The 18,095-nt window shown below is 37.3% G+C and overlaps 1 protein-coding gene across 1 annotated transcript in view; it reads left to right on the top strand.

Annotated features, from left to right (window-relative positions):
• LOC131079598 (probable phospholipid-transporting ATPase 4) overlaps positions 1-18,095 on the top strand; it is a 77,008-nt gene that overhangs the window by 57,437 nt on the left and 1,476 nt on the right. The window contains exons 8-10 of the mRNA XM_058017597.2: positions 17,404-17,502; positions 17,712-17,903; positions 18,076-18,095. The exon at positions 18,076-18,095 is cut by the window's right edge and continues 1,476 nt beyond it. Coding sequence (XP_057873580.2) covers positions 17,404-17,502; positions 17,712-17,903; positions 18,076-18,095 — 311 coding nt within the window. The remainder of the gene's footprint in view (positions 1-17,403; positions 17,503-17,711; positions 17,904-18,075) is intronic.

Here is an 18,095-nt window from a genome sequence, read left to right as displayed (position 1 = left end):
CATGTCTCAAAGAGTATCAAGACTACAATCATTTGTGCTTGCAAAACCCATGATCGCAGCCCTCATTGCATCCTGCATGTCATGATCAGCGAATAGTGTACGAAGTGCTGCCTTGTACTCGTGAGCAACAAGGAGCCGACAACTATAATATTTGGGATTCAATGCAAAGGCAAGAAGATGCAACATAGTGGTCATTTTGTTCCATCTCTCTATCATGATTTGTTGTAGTTGTTTGAAGAATTTTTTCTTCGGGATCTTTCTCTTTTGCATTTATAACGACTTTCATCTTCTCATTAAGTTGATGCCATCATATACCTCACCCAAACAAGGCTTATCCATGTCAGTATAACGAATCATGCTCAATATAGGTTCAGTGAAATTGAGGAGATACTAAGCATGATCCTACCAAATGTCATCTAGGATCATTTGCTTAACCTTTGATGACCTTGTAGTGCTAGATTGCCTCCATATGGTCCAATTAGAGCTGATCACCATGTTAGATAGTGCCTCATGAACCTTCAGAAGTTGTCTCAACATAAGTGTGTTGGAGGCGAAATGGGTCTCAACAATCTATTTCAAAATCAAAATAAAAAAATTAAATTTACAAAAATAAAAATAAAAATAAATTAAATAGTTCACTAAAGTAAAACATATTTATTATAGCTCCAATCTTGAGAATTGTCTAAATATGCCTTGCGACATATGGTGGTTGGTGATGAACATTTGGATCTCGCATTGACATACTCCTGTTTGCTCCATTCAATTTTGGTGCCAATTTTTTGTAGCATTAGACAGTTTTTGTCATTGTTTGTTACAACTTGCACAACATTTTGAGGGCCCACTTCCTCAATGGCTTGGCAAAGAATATTAGCAATAAATGTACCATCCTTCACTGTTCACAATCCACTGCTTTCAAAAACATTGCCCCTTTAGGGGACACTGCAATAACATTGATCAATGGGCAATCTCTTGCGTCTTTCCATCCATTGAATACGATGGACATTGCTGTTTCGACCCATGAATCCTTTACGGGCTTCAAGGAATCGTCTACATCTTTCACTTCCTTGTCCAATAAGTTAGTACACATCTTCTCATAACCTAGGCCCTTGAACCCCATTGGAGCTTCATTAATTGATCTCACCATTTTTTGCCAATATGGTGAACAAACAACATTGAATGCCAATCCATTAGCATAGACACATCGAGCTATGTCTTGATTGGCAATCTCTTGACTCATTGTTTCCAATAGTCCCTTTGATCTCTTATGTGTATAGGTCACTAGTTGTTCTTTAGGTATGGACAAAAATGGATGGTCCTTTGGAGGTTGAAGATTGGAAGGTGATGGAGAGGCCTTCAATCCTTTCTTAGTCTTTAGGTGAGTTGCATTTTGTTTCCCTACTGCTTGGTCTTTTTTTGCTTGATCTTCAATATATGCCAATACTTGTTCCTCTACAAAAAGGCCTTTACCATTTGGGGTGCCAAGACAATATTTGATGCCTTGGTGAGGGATAAAGCACAAATGGGCTTTCACTTGACTGTATGAGCTTGGAAGTTGTACCATTTCAACATATTTCCAAAGGGGTGAGTGTGGGTCTATTTTGAAGCAGGGTTGGCTCCTAGAGATAGAAACAGTTGTCATTTTAATACCTAAGACAACAAGTTTTATAAACATGGATAGACACAAATCGAAAAGAAAAAACTTCAAAACTAAACTAGAGAGTTTATTTGTAAAACAATGTAAGGAAAAAACTAACCAAACCTACCTTTTTTGAAGAAATCTTCCTCTATGATCTCTTTGAGAGAAAACCAACACTTGCAAATGCGTAGAAATAGCAAAATAATCAGCTTGGAGCCTTCAATGATCAATCTTCAACTCTCTTTGGGCAATAGCAAGCCAAAAATAAGCTTAGCAATGGAACACAATGTTTTTGTTTTTCATTCACAATAGCAAAAATTAGATAGGTTTTGCCTTTTAGATGTTTTGTATGGGCAAAATTAGGTTTGAGGAGGTGAATTGCACTTTTTGCAAAAGAAAGATTTTATAAAGGTAAAAAAATTGCAAATATTGCTCGAGTTCAGCGGGTGACACGGTTTTGACGCTAAACTCGCTCTAGGTTTGTTTGGGTTTGGTAGGGCCGGACCCACAAACTGTTGCTGGTACCTTGCCCGAACCCATAGCAGACCAGTCGGAACCTTGGACCCCGTTCGAATTAGACCAGGACTTTATTGTAGAAAATTGTTATCCTAGCTAAAATAAAAAACTCTCGTGTATAAATCGATTCAAATTTATCTATATAAATTTTAGAGTTTACATTTGCTGCTTTTAATGATTAAACCTAAAGTTTATACTATTAATTTATCAAATATTACAAATTTTAAATTCATTTTATGGAAGATAAGCCTAAACTATTACATATTTTAAAATTTAAATTCAAACCTAAAGTTAATTTGTTTGTTGTTTTACCGTTTTATTGTATTAAATATTATATTTAATATTGATACTTATTATATATATTTCTATATATATTTTGATAAGTGAATGCGAGATTTTTAGCTTGGCTCACACTAGGTGAGGCCACAATTGAGGGACCTCATCCCTAACAAGAACGCATAGAACCATCAACACCTGTGAGCACGGTAGCACAACAGGGGCACAAAGCCTTTGAGCACACCAGCCCAACGAGGGCATGGACCATAGGCATGAATGCTTGCGAAGTCACCTAGTATGAACACTAGAAGTATGAACGCTATGGTTCACAACCTGTAAGCATGTTGGATCAGTGAAGGCACAAGCTTGCGATCATAATGGCCCAACAGGGGTTTGAATTTTGGTGGTAACATTAACAATGCCACAACTTAACCATCACACTATGGGATATATAGATAAATATTTTTAAATATTAAATATAAATAGTTTAAAAATTAATAAAATCATATTTATAGTTATTAATTAAACCATTAAATAATAAATTACATTATTAGAATATAATTTATTTTTTTTGTTTGGTAATGGGACAAAGCTGAATTGCTTTTGATTGGAGCTATGAACTAGTGAGACCACATTTTTGAGAGGCCTCATCCTCATAGTTGTTCAGCAATAACACCCCTACATCTCCTTGTGCCGTTATGTCTTCGATGCCCAGGGATCACCTTATCTCTCCATTGCCTGTGTGTGGGACACATGTGACTTTAGCAAACTTGAACCCAAGACCTCCCATGTAGGAGGCTTGCAGCTAACCGCTGCATTGTGGAGTCATCCCCTACATTATTAGAATATAATTATATATGAATATAATATATATAAACTTTTTAAAATATAATATTTTTTAATTATATATAGTAATGGGTTTGCTTAGCATATGTATTGGTATATGACATTCTAAACTTAATTTTATTTTTAGGATATATATTTTGTATGAACATACCCAACATGTACCCAACCCCCCAAATAATTTGTTGTACTGGCATATTGTCCAGGTACCAGTACTAGCACCCGAGTCAGCAACTTAGCCAAAACCCTTCATAACAGCTGCAAACTTTGAGAATTGATAATTGAAAGCCCTAGAATCTCTACACGATGATCTGAAATAATTGCGAACACTAGAAGGTGCTCTTTAGGGCTTCTTCAAATACTTAAGACATGGAAATCACCACATAAGTGCGCTTCTCCACTGTTCTCACCCTTCAACACTGGCAATATACTGATAGGTGTGCTTGTGCTTGCCAGTTGCTGTTTTGACACATAAATTTCTAATTCACTGTTTCAATCATGACTAGACAAATGGACAGAAAGACCTTAAGGACAATTGACCTTGCTTAGGATGAAGTAACAAAGGTGCAAAGGACAAAACAAACACTCTTAGCATAATATCAAGTGAGCAGGATATTATGTCACCTTCACTGCATTTTATTCTGAGAGCAACTGATGCCACTTACAAACACCTTTGTGGCTTGTAACTAGTTAATTAATTTGATATTTTGTTGCTTCAACTGCTGTATTTCTCGAGAACAATTAATACAACCTACAAGAGAATAACAATTGATAACTTTGTAGATATGGTTGTGATGTGATTGGGCTGTTCTTTTCCACTACAATTTATCACAAGCTTCTTGAAATGTGACGTAACTATTCTACTTGTTGAAATCATTATTGATGTTATCTTCAGAACCATCTGTATGGTTCATGTTGTCATTTTATAACATCCTTGGTCCATCAGTGAGAATCGATTAGAGGTATGTTCCATGGACCAGCGGTGCCCCAGTTCATCAAGGATGGAACCAATGGAATCATGAAATGCGAAGTGTTGTCTTGTTGGGAGGCGGAGTTTCTTCAGCCCTTCTCTTTCCTTGAACTTAGAATCTCAGAATCCCGAAATTCCATGTTCTCCAACCCTTCTCTTCTCTTGAATTCGGAACTTGGAATTCCAAGTTCCCCAACCCTTCTCTTTTCTTGAACTCGGAATCCCGAAATCCCAGAATTCCAAGTTCTTCAGCCCTTTTCTTTCCTTGAACTCGGAATCTCGGAATTCCAAGTTCTCCAGTCATTCCCTTTTCTTGAACTCGGAATCTCGGAATTCCAAGTTCTCTAGCCCTTCTCTTCTCTTGAACTCAGAATCTTGGAATCCCAGAATTCCATGTTCTCCAGCCCTTCTCTTATCTTGAACTTGGAATCTGGGAATTCAGAATTCCTTAGCCTTCTCATTCTCATGATCTAAGGCTTTTCTTCTTCTTCGCCCCCCAAGCACCCCGGAATCTCGGAATTCTTGGGTTTCTGCCTTCCTTCTTTCTTGAGCCCTAGAACCTCAAAATCCCGAGCTTCTGTCCCTTTTCCTCCTCTGAGTCCTGAGATCCCAAATTCCTCTTCCTTTGCAGTGAGACTCGACTTCCGACAACTTGCTACACTTCCAGATGGCGTGATCAACACTTAAAGCTCTTAATGCTCCACCAACTCTTTCGACTTGTACACTTTCATTCATGGAGCTACAGGGGCGCATTTAATGATTTTTGCAAGATTGCCATCAAGTGGAGTACGTGGCCATGCTTATTTATGGTTAGTTGATTGCCTTCATGTTAGACTTGCATGACTCTTTTGGAATGTCAGGCAATCCACCTTCTAGAAGTACTTTTCTTCTTGGGATTGCCTTGTCAAGGTATGGTGAGGTTGTTTGCATGTACACAATGTTAGGTTTGTGCACTTCCCTATCTTCCTTGATTGACATTCCTCTTTGCATGCCAGGTTAAGGGGGTTCCTCTCTGTTGGTGTCTGTTTTATCATCTTCCAAACATTAGAATAGGATACCCGAAGGCATTCTATCCTCTCTTGAAAAATCACTATTGATTCCAAGGTCTATATGTGCGAACAAGCGATTTTAGTGAAATAGCTTCTTGGGTAGTGTATGCTGAAAATCTCAAGGGGGACTTACGTTAACAAGTATCTTTGAACTGCTAGACTTAGACGAATTTAGCAATTTTAGGCTCTTTTTTTTTTTTTTTGAATTTCAGGGTTTAGACTTTCAAAAAGGAGAAAGGAGATAGGGTTTGCGAAGGCTAATCTAATCGTACGAACTCCGGAGACGGTATCCATTTGATGCTCTTGAGAAACCAAACCTTGCTTCGCCACACTAGGGACAACTACACAAAGTCCGTGTAATCTTCGATGGATTGTGCTTATGATTAAGTTATTGGGATGCACAGAGAATGGGCTCAGACTAACTTTGCACGGTAAAATGGAAATCATCCATTCACCAAAAGTATGAGCGGAGATACACCATCAATTGACACTTATCAAATCCTTCATTCAAATTAACAACAATGAAAGCAAATCTAAATTAATTTTAACTAAGTGTTGAGGAAATTGAAACCATACAAATCGTTCAAACAATAGGGATTACAAAGCCTTAAGAGAAAGCGCACATGCAATATATTATCTGGAAATGACCTTACGCAACAATACATCAAAAACCTCACACTCTCCAAATGAGAGGAGGTAACCTTATATAGTTTTTCAAAAATAAATGAATGACCGAGATCAAACAGTGATCAAGGGCCCAGATTAAAAGCTACAAACCCTAATTAGGGTTTCCCAAAACTAACTACCCTCGACCAATGAGAAAATTACATTTAGGACACTTGTCCTTCTTGCTAAAAATGAACCATCAATGAAAATAGAAGGTTGTTGCATTGTGAAGTGTGCCCTTCTAGAAGCTTCTGGATAAGTCAGGTTCATCAAACTTGGACATGTTGACTTGGAACGATCTGATTGGTTGGAAGATGACGAAGCGCCACCTCAACGTGTTGGATGTCTTCCTTAAATTCTCCAATTTGTGTCAAAAAACTGTCTAAGTATGGAAATTTGATTCCTTCTTGTCACCATTTGATTCTGCTTGGGAGCTTGTTTTTTTTAATTTCTTCAGGAGATGAAATCCTTCAAGAAGTTGGAAATTTATTTAACTTTTCCATATTTTCACCAAGTTTGAGAACTTTTCTTTCTTGATGCCTTGAGATTCTTTCAAGTGCCTCGAATTTGGAGAAGAAATCTCTTCGCGAAGTATTTCTCATACTTAGCCAAATTTTGGCCCTCTCTATAATCGGACAAACCTTGCTCGTGGTCCTGTCTTCAATTTTGAATTTGGCTTGAAACTCCCTTTGTGTTTTCTGTGACGATCCTGCCTTCAGTTGCCAGTTTATGTTGTGCGGGAGGAGGGTAAAAGCTCTAGAATCCTAGATAACCCCTTGCAAATATGAAATGATGGGATCAAGCTATTTAGGCATTCGCTGTGATCATGCCCTCCCTCTCAATACCTTGAAATTTGGAGAAGGATTTCTCCCTGCCTTCATCATAATTGAGGAAATTGGAATTTTCTTTGTGAAACATTTCCCATACAACGCCAAATTTTGGCTATCTTCACGCCCGGATGAACCTTGCTCGTGAACTTGTCCTCAATCCTCCGTTTGGCTTGAAACTCCAGCTGCGATCTCTATGATGATCCCACTTCTATTTCCTCCTGCGATCTGTAAAACCAAAGGAAAACAAGTTAGAAATCTATCTTGGGTCAAAGAAAATCGAGGCTGCGAACGGCTAAGTGTTTGGAGATTTCATTTCATTTTCATACTTAGCCACAAAAAATGGATTTTCATATGTAAATTCTTCAATCCTAAGGATAATTGTGATCACAATCCAACACCAAGTGTTATAACCCTCTTACTTAGTCAATAAGATGATTTTCCTTCACGAAGAATTCGGATAAATCCACTAAAATCATTTTCAATGACTCTGAAAAACTCAGAAAACGCACAAATCTGCATCTTAAATTCAACTTCACCTTCGAATAGATAGAAGTTTCTCAGAAAACTCAGAAAGAATTAACGATTCTTCCTTATACCAGCTGGCTCCACTCCAAAATCTGTGAATCCTTTGTCAAGAAGCTCACCCAACTGCAAGCCATATCAAGATATTTCTCCAAATGAACTCCAATCTGCAAACACTTTTTTATGCTCTCCTTAAGAATTTCGAACTTCTTGGTGTAAAATGAAGTTACAAATGATGCATTTGTAATGAAGTTGAATTCCTAATTAGAAACATGCAAAATCATCCAACTCATGTTTCTAAATCTAACTCAAATTTTGGGAAAGTGTTGTCATCTTCTTTAGTTCGAAAATCTTTTACTTGCGCAAGTTTCTAAATTGTTTTTAGTCTATTAACTCGAACTAGGCTCATAAAATAGTATCTTCCAAAAAGTTTCTAATTTGGGACTCAGTCTGAAAATCATTTTGATTTGCAAATATCTTCTTTCCCATTTTAATTTTGAGTTTCCATTTTGATTTCTTAACTCGCTGATCTTTGAAAATCTCAATTTCCAACTTTCCAAATTGATTGCAAGTTTGATTTTTTGGAAGATTTGATGACATCACTCAATTTTTTATTGACTTTATTTGACTTCCAAGAGTAGGGCGGAGTTTTTTAGTGTTCAATTTCATGCTTGGGCAGAGTTTTCATCTTCTAACATGATGCTTGGGTGGAGTTTTATGACTTCTATCATCATGTTTATTTGCTTGCCTTAAACTTCATTCATCCCATTCATAGGGCGGACTTTTGGAGGTTCTCTCCTTGGGCGGATTTCACTCACTTTGAAAACATCTTGCATGTCCAAGTGTACGGCGGACTTCTACTTGGCACCAAGTATCACTTCATACCTAGCTAAATTTCTGTCATCAATTCTCTTTCAAATTGCATCGTATTAACCTCTCCATTTATTGACTTCCAATCTTCATGTTGCCATCATTGATGTCTCTTACATAGGGCGGAGGTTTTAGGTTCTTTGACACCACACTTGGAAGTGTTTACTAGGTAGGGCGGACTTTCTTAGCTCATGGAAGGCGGACTTTCTTTCATCTCTTAGGCAGCTTGGAGGGCGGAGTTTTGAGACTGGGAACACTTGCTTGGGTGGAGTTTGAGATGACCTTTCCAAGGCGGACTTTTGGAGGCTCTAGGCAAGGCGAACTTTCTTCACCTCACCATGAGGGCGGACTTTTAGACTACCTCCAAGGGTGGACTTTGTCTTGTTCACTTCACATGCCTTCCTTCTAGGGCGGACTTTTGAAGCACCTCCATCATCTTGCTTGGGCGGAGTTTAGGAAGGACATGGCTATCTTCATCATTTTTGAGGCTACCTCCTCAAGGCAGACTTTAGGCACCTCTCAATGGGCAGACTTTCTTCCCTTCACTATGCATGGCGGACTTTTGATGACCTTACCATCTTCACCAACAAGTTTGGGCAGACCTTGGAGAGTCCACAAGACATGGCGGAGTTTTGAACATATCACCAAGGGCAGAGTTTTAACTGCCTTCTCAAGGCATAGGGCGGAGTTTTGAAGCCTCTCAAGGCGGACTTTAGGAAGGTCTCCTTGAGGGCGGAGTTTGATGTTAGCTCAAGCAAGGCATAGGGCGAAGTTCTATGCTCCCTCTTCATAGCCTCTCCAACATACATGGCAGACTTTAGACACCTCTCAACATGGCGGACTTTTGGTCTACCTCCTCAAGCATGGCGAACTTTCATGAGACATCAAGGAGGGCGGAGTTTGATATGACCTTTCTAAGGCGGACTTTTGAAGGCTCTCAAGAGGGCGGACTATATATGAAATATAACATTATGTAAGTGGTATTTCAATATGTCTTTTCTCTTTCTTATACTTAAAATTATATTTCATATATATTGTCAGGATGTTTGAGAGTGGTTTCGGACCTCCAGGAGTTATAATGCAAAATCTAGTTTTTGGAGGATTCTTCAATTTTCCATACAGTCAAATTTCAGGATCAGGATGACATTCCAGACTTAGCCAAATTTTAGGAAATTTGAGGATCAGGATGACATTCCAGACTCAGATGATTTTTCGAGCTGATTATCCTTTGAATGTGCCATGACCGCCTAAAATATAGGAACTTAGCTTTTTGGGTCAAAACTTGAAAATTTTGGATCGCGGTCAAAGCAGGTCAGTGGTATCAGTGCAAACCCTGGGTCCCCATTCCGAAAAAGCAAAAAGCAGACATCCCCAAAAAATAGGGAAAACTTTCTAAAAATAGCCATACTAGGGATTGGGCCAAAAATGCCAAAAACGAAACTTCCTAAAAAATAGGAAAAAGCAAAAAATCAAACTTTCTAAAAATAGAATTTCGTTCAAATTCGTCCAAATCAATTGCGATTTTCATCCTTTGGCCTTTCTAAGCACTCTGACGATGTCCGGACTCTAGTATCACTTGGCTTGCAAAAACTAGCTTTCAATCTCTAGGATTTGAACCGTTCAAAACTGAGCAAGGCTTGGCAAAACTGAAGCGGAAGGCCACGGGACACTAACAAAAACCCTAGAAAGCAGGAAAAGAGAGGGTCCCCATTTGCAATGGGGCGATGTGTGAAAAAGGTCACAACACCCTCCTTGACCATTGGTCTCTCCTCTACGACCAATTTTCTATATAAAGGTTGTTAAGCGTCTTTGTAAAGGGTTCTCTGCTTGCTGGCTTGAGCTATTCTTTGCTCTTTCACTTCTCTTGAAGACTTGTATATTTCTTGCATTTCTATAACTGTAAGTTTGGCCATTGGCTTTGTAATGAATTGAAATCATCATTCTTGTCTTCCTTCCTTCAACTTATGCATGTTGTGTATGTGTTCTTACCTTCATTGTAAAGTGTATGTTTGTGGCTTTCTCTTACATATATGCTGTGTTAACCTATTTCTAGGTGTGACTTGTGGGAAATCTTCTCCCCTTTGACATTCAGCAAATTTTAACCTCCATACATGCATTTGGGGTCATTCATGCAGCTGAAGTTTGTGCATCCCCTGGGTATTTCAATTGATTCTTTGTGTCATTTCTGGGTGGGGAGAGAAACATCTCTTATCTTGGTGCATCACCTCCTTTCATTTTAGCATTTTCTTCTTCCCTTTTCCTTTGCAAGCTGTTAGGATAGGTTTAGAAGTAGGATTTGGAGTGTTGAGTTGGTTCAATACTTGCACTTGGATTGAGAAGGAAGCCGGCCTTCTCTGGAGATTCAACCCCCTTGCGCAAGGTCCCACACTTTGGGGTTGTTTCCATGTTTCACAAGGTTGCTGAGTTGATAGCTCGGCAAGGGTGCAAATTTTTGTGACAACAAAAGTTCATAATCTACATCTGTTTTCAACAAATAGCTACAATATCAAAGCTGTTTTTTAGGTCAAATGCAAAGCTTCAATGGTAAGGTTGGTGAAATCAGATGTGCATACGTGTTTGCATAAAATGGGGGTTTTGTGGAATATTATGGTGACCTGTCAATGCAGTACCTAAATAGAAAAAAATAATATGAAATTAAAGTTAGATAGTTTATGCTAGAGTTTTTATTCATAGTGAGGCTTGGTGGGGTCAAAGTTGAGTATTTCTTTCGTTTACAATCCCATAATCATAACTTTGCAGCTGTGTGATGGATTTACCATTCAACATATGACAGGAGATGTCTATATGATACAAAACATATGTGTAGAATAAGTTTAGCATTTAGTTGGAGTGAAATGATATTGAGTTACAGAAAACTGTTGAGATGGCTATTAGCAGATGGTATTGGTAGAATATCCACATATATTTGCTTACACCTTGGACTGCAATTATTATGATGGTTTTTACTTGATTTTGTTCAAGGGTAAGAGGCAGCGTCTGAAACGAAGACATGGTTTTGTAGGAAATTGTTTTCAAAACTTGTCATGTCATAAGCAAGGCCTTGAAGACTCATAATAAAATTTCCAAGTTTTCTGTTTACAGTGGTGACCTGGGAGCCTGACAGGCACTTACTATAGGGGCTTGACAGAGTCAATTTCATGTCTCATTATTCCCATTTGTTGCAGATTGTATTAATTAAATTCCTTTCCCAGGCATTTCAGGTCATTAAGAGAGATGGGTTTTAAAGAGTCCATTATTCTTGCCAAGAAAATAAGGTTGTACCAACAAAGTCTACAGATCCTGTATAAGCTTAGGTAAATCTTTTTTTTTTCTAATGCCATACAAAGTAAGACTGAAGAGGAGATGCCAAATTTGTGTATCCCTAAGGAGAGGCAGATGCTGATGCTCTCAAGATCATAGGGATTTTAATAGAAATTCAAATAAAGAAACTCAATGGGAATGATTTATTGGTAAAAGTTTCTTGGACTGGTTCTGTATCTGTAACTCTTTCTGCTTCTAGGTATATTTTCCAATTTTTCTACTTCTTACCATTAGCTTGGGCCCACTGTAGAATTGTGTCACAAATCAGGTGCATAGTATTCTAATTATTGGACATGGGAGCTTTCTAAGATCTCTGGCTTTTGACATTGTAGTACATAAAATCTAGTCATTTTTAATTTGAATGATCTACAATTATCCTTTTGGCTCGTACACATTAGTTATGAAGTGATCATTATTATTTCTTATCACGTGTTTTGAAATAACAAATTATGGATCCAATTCCTGAATCTTTATCTTGTTAATTCTGTGTTTGTATCAATGTATCATATTATCATATATGTTTAAAATAGTATCATTTCTGTAACTGTATTTTCATGTGTGATTTTGTATCTCTGAATCTTAAACTTGGAAAATCTTCATGTGCACCTGATCCACACTTGCATCCACACTTGCATCCACTCTCTCAGTAACCTTCAATTAGTATTACTTAGCTTTTATCATTTCTGAAACGCAGCAGACTGCATTTAGATTTTTGCATCAGTATTACTTATTCTTGTTGTGAAATATGGATCGAAGAATAATGACAGCGATTCTGGAAGACTGATTGCCGTGAGTTATTGATCGTCTCCATCATTGAATCCGGTTTAAATACAAGAGGAAAGGTTGCCTACATAGGGACATGTCCATACGTGGCAGTTGCCACATATGGACATGTCCCTACGGAGGCAACCGTTCATAACAATTAGCTTGTTTATGTTTAATTTCCAAACTGTATGCTCTGTTAATATATCACTCTCCAGATAATAACTGATTTACCACTAGTTAGATTCATGAGGGCTATATCTTAATACTCCCTCTTAGTAGGAGTGGATCTAAGTAATTTTCTTGGGAGCATATTCTATCATGACTTCCAACACAATTCGGGACAACATTTAATATAGTCTTGTCATGACAATAAACTCAATATCATGATATCCGGCTTAGTCCGGGACAATCACTTAAGAAGTCAATCATGAGATGATCACATACTTTAGGATCAAGATATCCGGCACAGTCCGGGACAACAACTTAATGTAGTCAATCTTGACACTTGGTCAACTATTGTCAAGATCGTCACCTTGAAATAGTAACCTTAAACATAAGAAGATCGTCATCTTCTTGAACATAGTTAGAATATTGCAATATAAATTTTATTTATTTATTCATGAACAAATTACACATGGTAGGAATTTCATCCTAATAATCTCAATTATAATCTAGTCATACCAAGTTTACTTCTGAAGTATTCTATCTTCAATCTTGCAAGTGGCTTGGTGAAGATATCAGCATTTTGTTCTTCAGTACTGATGTACACTAGTTTTATGACGTTTCGATCTACCATATCTCTTATGTAGTGATAAGGGATCTCAATATGTTTGGATCGATTGTGAAAAACTGGATTTACTGAGAGCTTGATACAGTTGTGATTATCACAGTGAATTATTGTTGAATTCAGAGTTTTTCCATATAATCCAAATAATAACTTTCTTAGCCATACTGCTTCACGAGCTCCCATGGAGGCTGCCATATATTCTGCTTCGGTGGAGCTTTGTGCAACTGTTGACTGTTTTCTGCAGAACCAAGATATCATAGCAGAACCAAGACTGAAGCAACACCCTGTAGTACTTTTACGGTCAGTGGTACTTCCGGCCCAATCATAATCAGAATATCCTTCAAGTTGAATCTCAACATTTTCATACTTTAAGCCAAGTTCGATTGTGCCTCGTAAATATCTTAGAATGTGTTTAGCAGCCATTAGATGTATCTTCTTAGGTTCACACATGAAGTGACTTAATACATTTGTAGCATAGCAGATATCAGGACGAGTATTTACCAAATACACGAGTGAACCGACGATTTGTCTGTAGAGTGTGGGATCTGTAGGTTCTGAATCTTCTGCCTCAATTTTCAGCTTGTGCAAATTAGTTTCCATTGGTGTAGCTAATGGCTTACACTCCATCATCCCAAATGTAGTTAGAATATCTGTGGTGTACTTTCCTTGATTTAGGAAGATGTAGTTTTTCTTCTGCCATACTTCTAATCCCAGAAAATAATGTAAAAGTCCTAGATCCTTCATATCGAATTCTGCTGCCAGATCTTGCTTACATTTCTCAATGAGATTATCATCTCCTGTTATCAAAAGATCATCCATGTAAAGGACCAATATAATCATATTGCCATTTGAAGCTTTGAAGTAGATGTTGGGATCTGCTAGGCTCTTGGAGTACCCTAGTTTGGAGAGATAGTTGTCTATCCTTGTATACCAGGCCCTAGGTGCTTGTTTTAACCCATAGAGGGCTTTCTTTAGTTTACAAACATAGCAATTTTTATCACGTATGGTGAATCCTTCTGGTTGTTCTATATATACTTCTTCTTCAATTGAACCATTTAGGAAGGCAGTCTTTACGTCCATTTGGTGAATTTTCCATCCTTTGGATGCTGCAATTGCAATGATTGTTATTACTGACGTATACCGGGCAACTGGGGCAAATGTCTCTTCATAATCAATTCCTGCTTTCTGAGAGAATCCCCTGGCCACAAAGCAAGCTTTATGTTTTTCAATGCTGCCATCAGATGCATATTTGATCTTGAATAACCACTTGGATGAGACAACTGATTTGTCTTTTGGTCTAGGCACTATGTCCCAAACATCATTCTTTAGTATAGATTGATATTCTTCAACCATAGCATCTTTCCAAGCCTGTTTTGATAAGGCTTCTCTGACATTTGTTGGTTCAGAATTTGAGAGTTCGGTTAGAAGTGCAGCATAACATTTTAGAGTTCTTGTTCTCTTATTTTCTTTGGAAATTTCATTTGGTTCTACATTATTCTCTTCAATCATTTTCCTTGCCCATAGAGGTCTTTTCTTGTTATCGAGTGTTTCAATATTTTCATCAACAAGAGGTTCAGAAGCTCTTATGATGTCCTCCCTCTCAGTGTCTGAAGGCTTGGAATTTTCTATGATATTCTCCCTCTCAATCTCAGTTATGTGATCTTCTTCTTCTTTAGTAATGTTATCATCCTCAGGTTTTTTGAGTGTAATGTTTTCTTCAAACTTTACATCTCTACTTATCTCAACAGATTTTTTCCCTGGAATGTAAATGCGATATCCTTTAGTATTTTCACTATAGCCAATGAAGATGCCTCTTTTTCCGGATGGTTCTAGTTTTGTCCTCTTTTCTTTAGGAACATGTATATATACAGGACAGCCAAATATCCTTAAATGACTTAAGTCTGGTTTGTTCGCTGTAAAAGCTTCTTCAGGAGTTATGTTTTCTAGAACTGAGTGCGGACATCTGTTTTGAATGTAGACTGCTGTATTTGAAGCTTCTGCCCAGAATGAAGTGTGTAAGTGTTGGTCATGCATCATGGCTTTTGCTGCTTCAATTATGGTTCTGTTCTTTCTTTCTGCTACTCCATTCCGTTGTGGATTATATGGTACAGTATACTCCCTCTTAATCCCAACAAAATTACAGAAGTCTTTGAAGTTGTCAGATGTATATTCTCCCCCATTGTCGGATTTTAACACCTTAATTTTCTTCCCTGATTGGTTTTCTACTAGTGCCTTGAATTCTTTGAACTTAGATAGTACTTCATTTGAGTCTTTGCACTTTAGAAAATATATCCATGTTTTTCGAGAGTATTCGTCAACAAAGATTATGTAGTATAAGGATCCAGTTAGGGATGGTGTTGACATGGGACCGCATAGGTCTGAGTGAATTAGTTCTAAAATAACTTTTGATTTGTGCTCGCTTGAGGGAAAAGAAACTTTCACATTCTTTCCCAAGGCACATCCTTTGCAAATGCCTGTGTGTTTAGATTTTAGTTGGGGCAGTCCTGAAGTAATCTTCTTTATGTTGGATAGAGCACTATATCTTAGGTGTCCTTATCTTTTGTGCCATAATTCATTATTATTTGAAACTTAAAGATTTAGTGCTTCCTTTTGATCACTGCATAGTTTGTATAGGCTACCATCTCTTGAAGCTACTGTTATGGCATTTTTGATATTTGTATTTTTAGGCCAGAGTAGAACTTTATCTTCATTGAAGGTAACCCGATATCCTTGATCAGCTAGGCCTGAGATTGAGACTAGATTTCTTTTTATTCCAGGTACAAACAAAACATCCTTTAATTGTAGAGATGCTCCATTTCTTAGTTTGATAGTATAGGTCCCAATTCCTTTCACAGGATATGTGGAGTTATCTCCAATAGTAACCTCTTCACTTGAGTGCCCGTTAAGTGTTTCAAACTGATTTCTGAATCCAGTTATATGCCTTGATGCTCCACTGTCTACGATCCAAGTGTTTTTATTTGTATTTATTTCGCTTGATAGGGCTAAGAAGAAAAGTGAGTTTTCTCCTTTGACTTTGGCTAGACTAGCTTGTGTTTTCTTCCTTTCTGGACAATTCCTGTGAGTGTGCCCATATTTGTCGCATTTGTAACACTGAATTTTAGACATCTCTTTTCTGATGGTTTTTATTTCCTCTCTTCCGTTTGGAGAACTTTTTCTTTTTGTTGAAGGTATTTGTATTAAGTGCTTGGATTTCTCCTTCTTTATTTGTCCCTAATCCTCTTGAGATTAGTCGAGATTCCTCTTGAATGCACTCATTCTTAAGTTGTTCAAATTTGGGTAAGGGGGGTGTTCTGCTAATACATTGAATGTAGGATTCTCATGAAATTGGTAATCCTCTTAGGGCTATGAGAGAGATTTCTTGATCATCTACCTCATTTCCAATAGTTTGTAATTGGTCTTTTACTTCAGATATCCTTGAAAAGTATGTAGATATTGTATCATCTTTATTCATCTTTATGTTTAAAAGTTGTTGTTTCAAGGTTAACATTCTGCTCGCATTGTTAACTTCATATGTATTTTTAATGGTTTTAAATACTTCATATGCTTTAGGCAGTCTGGCTATAGATGGAAGAATATGATCTTTGACTGAGTCAGTAATTATTTTCTTTGCTTTATTATTATGCCTTTTCCAGTTAGATTTCTCTGGTTCATCATTTGGCATGTCTAGATTTTCTTCTATGTAAGACTCTAATTCTAGTTCTTCAAGAATGGCAATGATTCGTATCTTCCAGGAAATGAAGTTGGAGGCTCCTTCAAGTCTATCTTCCACTCTCATATTACTTGACATTTTGAATATTTTCTTAGTCGGATATATCCTTTGCGTAAATAGCCTCTGCGTTCATTTGTTATTTACTTCCGATAAATGCTTATGAGTAATATGGCTGTCTAATTTATTCTTTTAATATGCTGGCTCTAATACCATGTTGTGAAATATGGATCGAAGAATAATGACAGCGATTCTGGAAGACTGATTGCCGTGAGTTATTGATCGTCTCCATCATTGAATCCGGTTTAAATACAAGAGGAAAGGTTGCCTCCGTAGGGACATGTCCATACGTGGCAGTTTAGTTGCCACGTATGGACATGTCCCTACGGAGGCAACCGTTCATAACAATTAGTTTGTTTATGTTTAATTTCCAAACTGTATGCTTTGTTAATATATCACTCTCCAGATAATAACTGATTTACCATTAGTTAGATCCATGAGGGCTATATCTTAACAATTCTAGGTCAGATATTCCGTTTGTAACCCATCTTAAAAAAATATCAATATCCATTGCTTGCATTTGATCACTTACAAGTCTGCTTCTTGTCTATCTTTACCCTTTCAGGCAGTCATGGCGAGTGACTTTGCTATAGCACAATTCCGTTTTCTAGAGCGTTTGCTGGTTGTTCATGGACACTGGTGCTACAAGAGAATTGCTCAAATGGTATGCAATTTTTTATACAGAAGTGAAAGGACATAAACATTCTTAAGATTATAATTTTATAATGTGTTTATAATATATTGTCATTTCTGTATTCCCATGTTCTTATCTGGTGGTATTCGTGGGATTATGTCTCAGCTGTGTCATATTTTATTTTAAATGTTTTTTCACTGGGGAAATCTTTAATGACCATGTATCATTATGGGGTGCAGATCTGCTATTTCTTTTACAAAAATATAGCTTTTGGGCTTACGATCTTCTACTTTGAAGCACTTACAAGTTTCTCTGGACAGTCTGTATATGATGATTGGTACATGCTGCTTTTTAATGTTATTTTGACATCATTGCCAGTCATATCTTTAGGAGTCTTTGAGCAAGATGTTTCATCTGAAGTGTGCTTGCAGGTACAAGTATTTCTATTGCATGTTGTAGCATCTTGTACTTTTAGAAAGCAATTATTTTGTTGTGTTCATTTGATATTATCTAGAATGAAACACATAAACAGCTTCCTCGCTTGTGTTCTTTTCACAGATTAGAGCTTTTTTCTCATTTTTATTTTCCTGTTTTATGGTGTAGTTTCCTGCATTATACCAGCA

Source organism: Cryptomeria japonica, chromosome 9 (assembly GCF_030272615.1).
Source record: "Cryptomeria japonica chromosome 9, Sugi_1.0, whole genome shotgun sequence".
NCBI classification, from domain to species: domain Eukaryota; kingdom Viridiplantae; phylum Streptophyta; class Pinopsida; order Cupressales; family Cupressaceae; genus Cryptomeria; species Cryptomeria japonica.
Note: the sequence above shows the minus strand (reverse complement) of the source record. Positions and strands in the feature narration are given on the sequence as shown.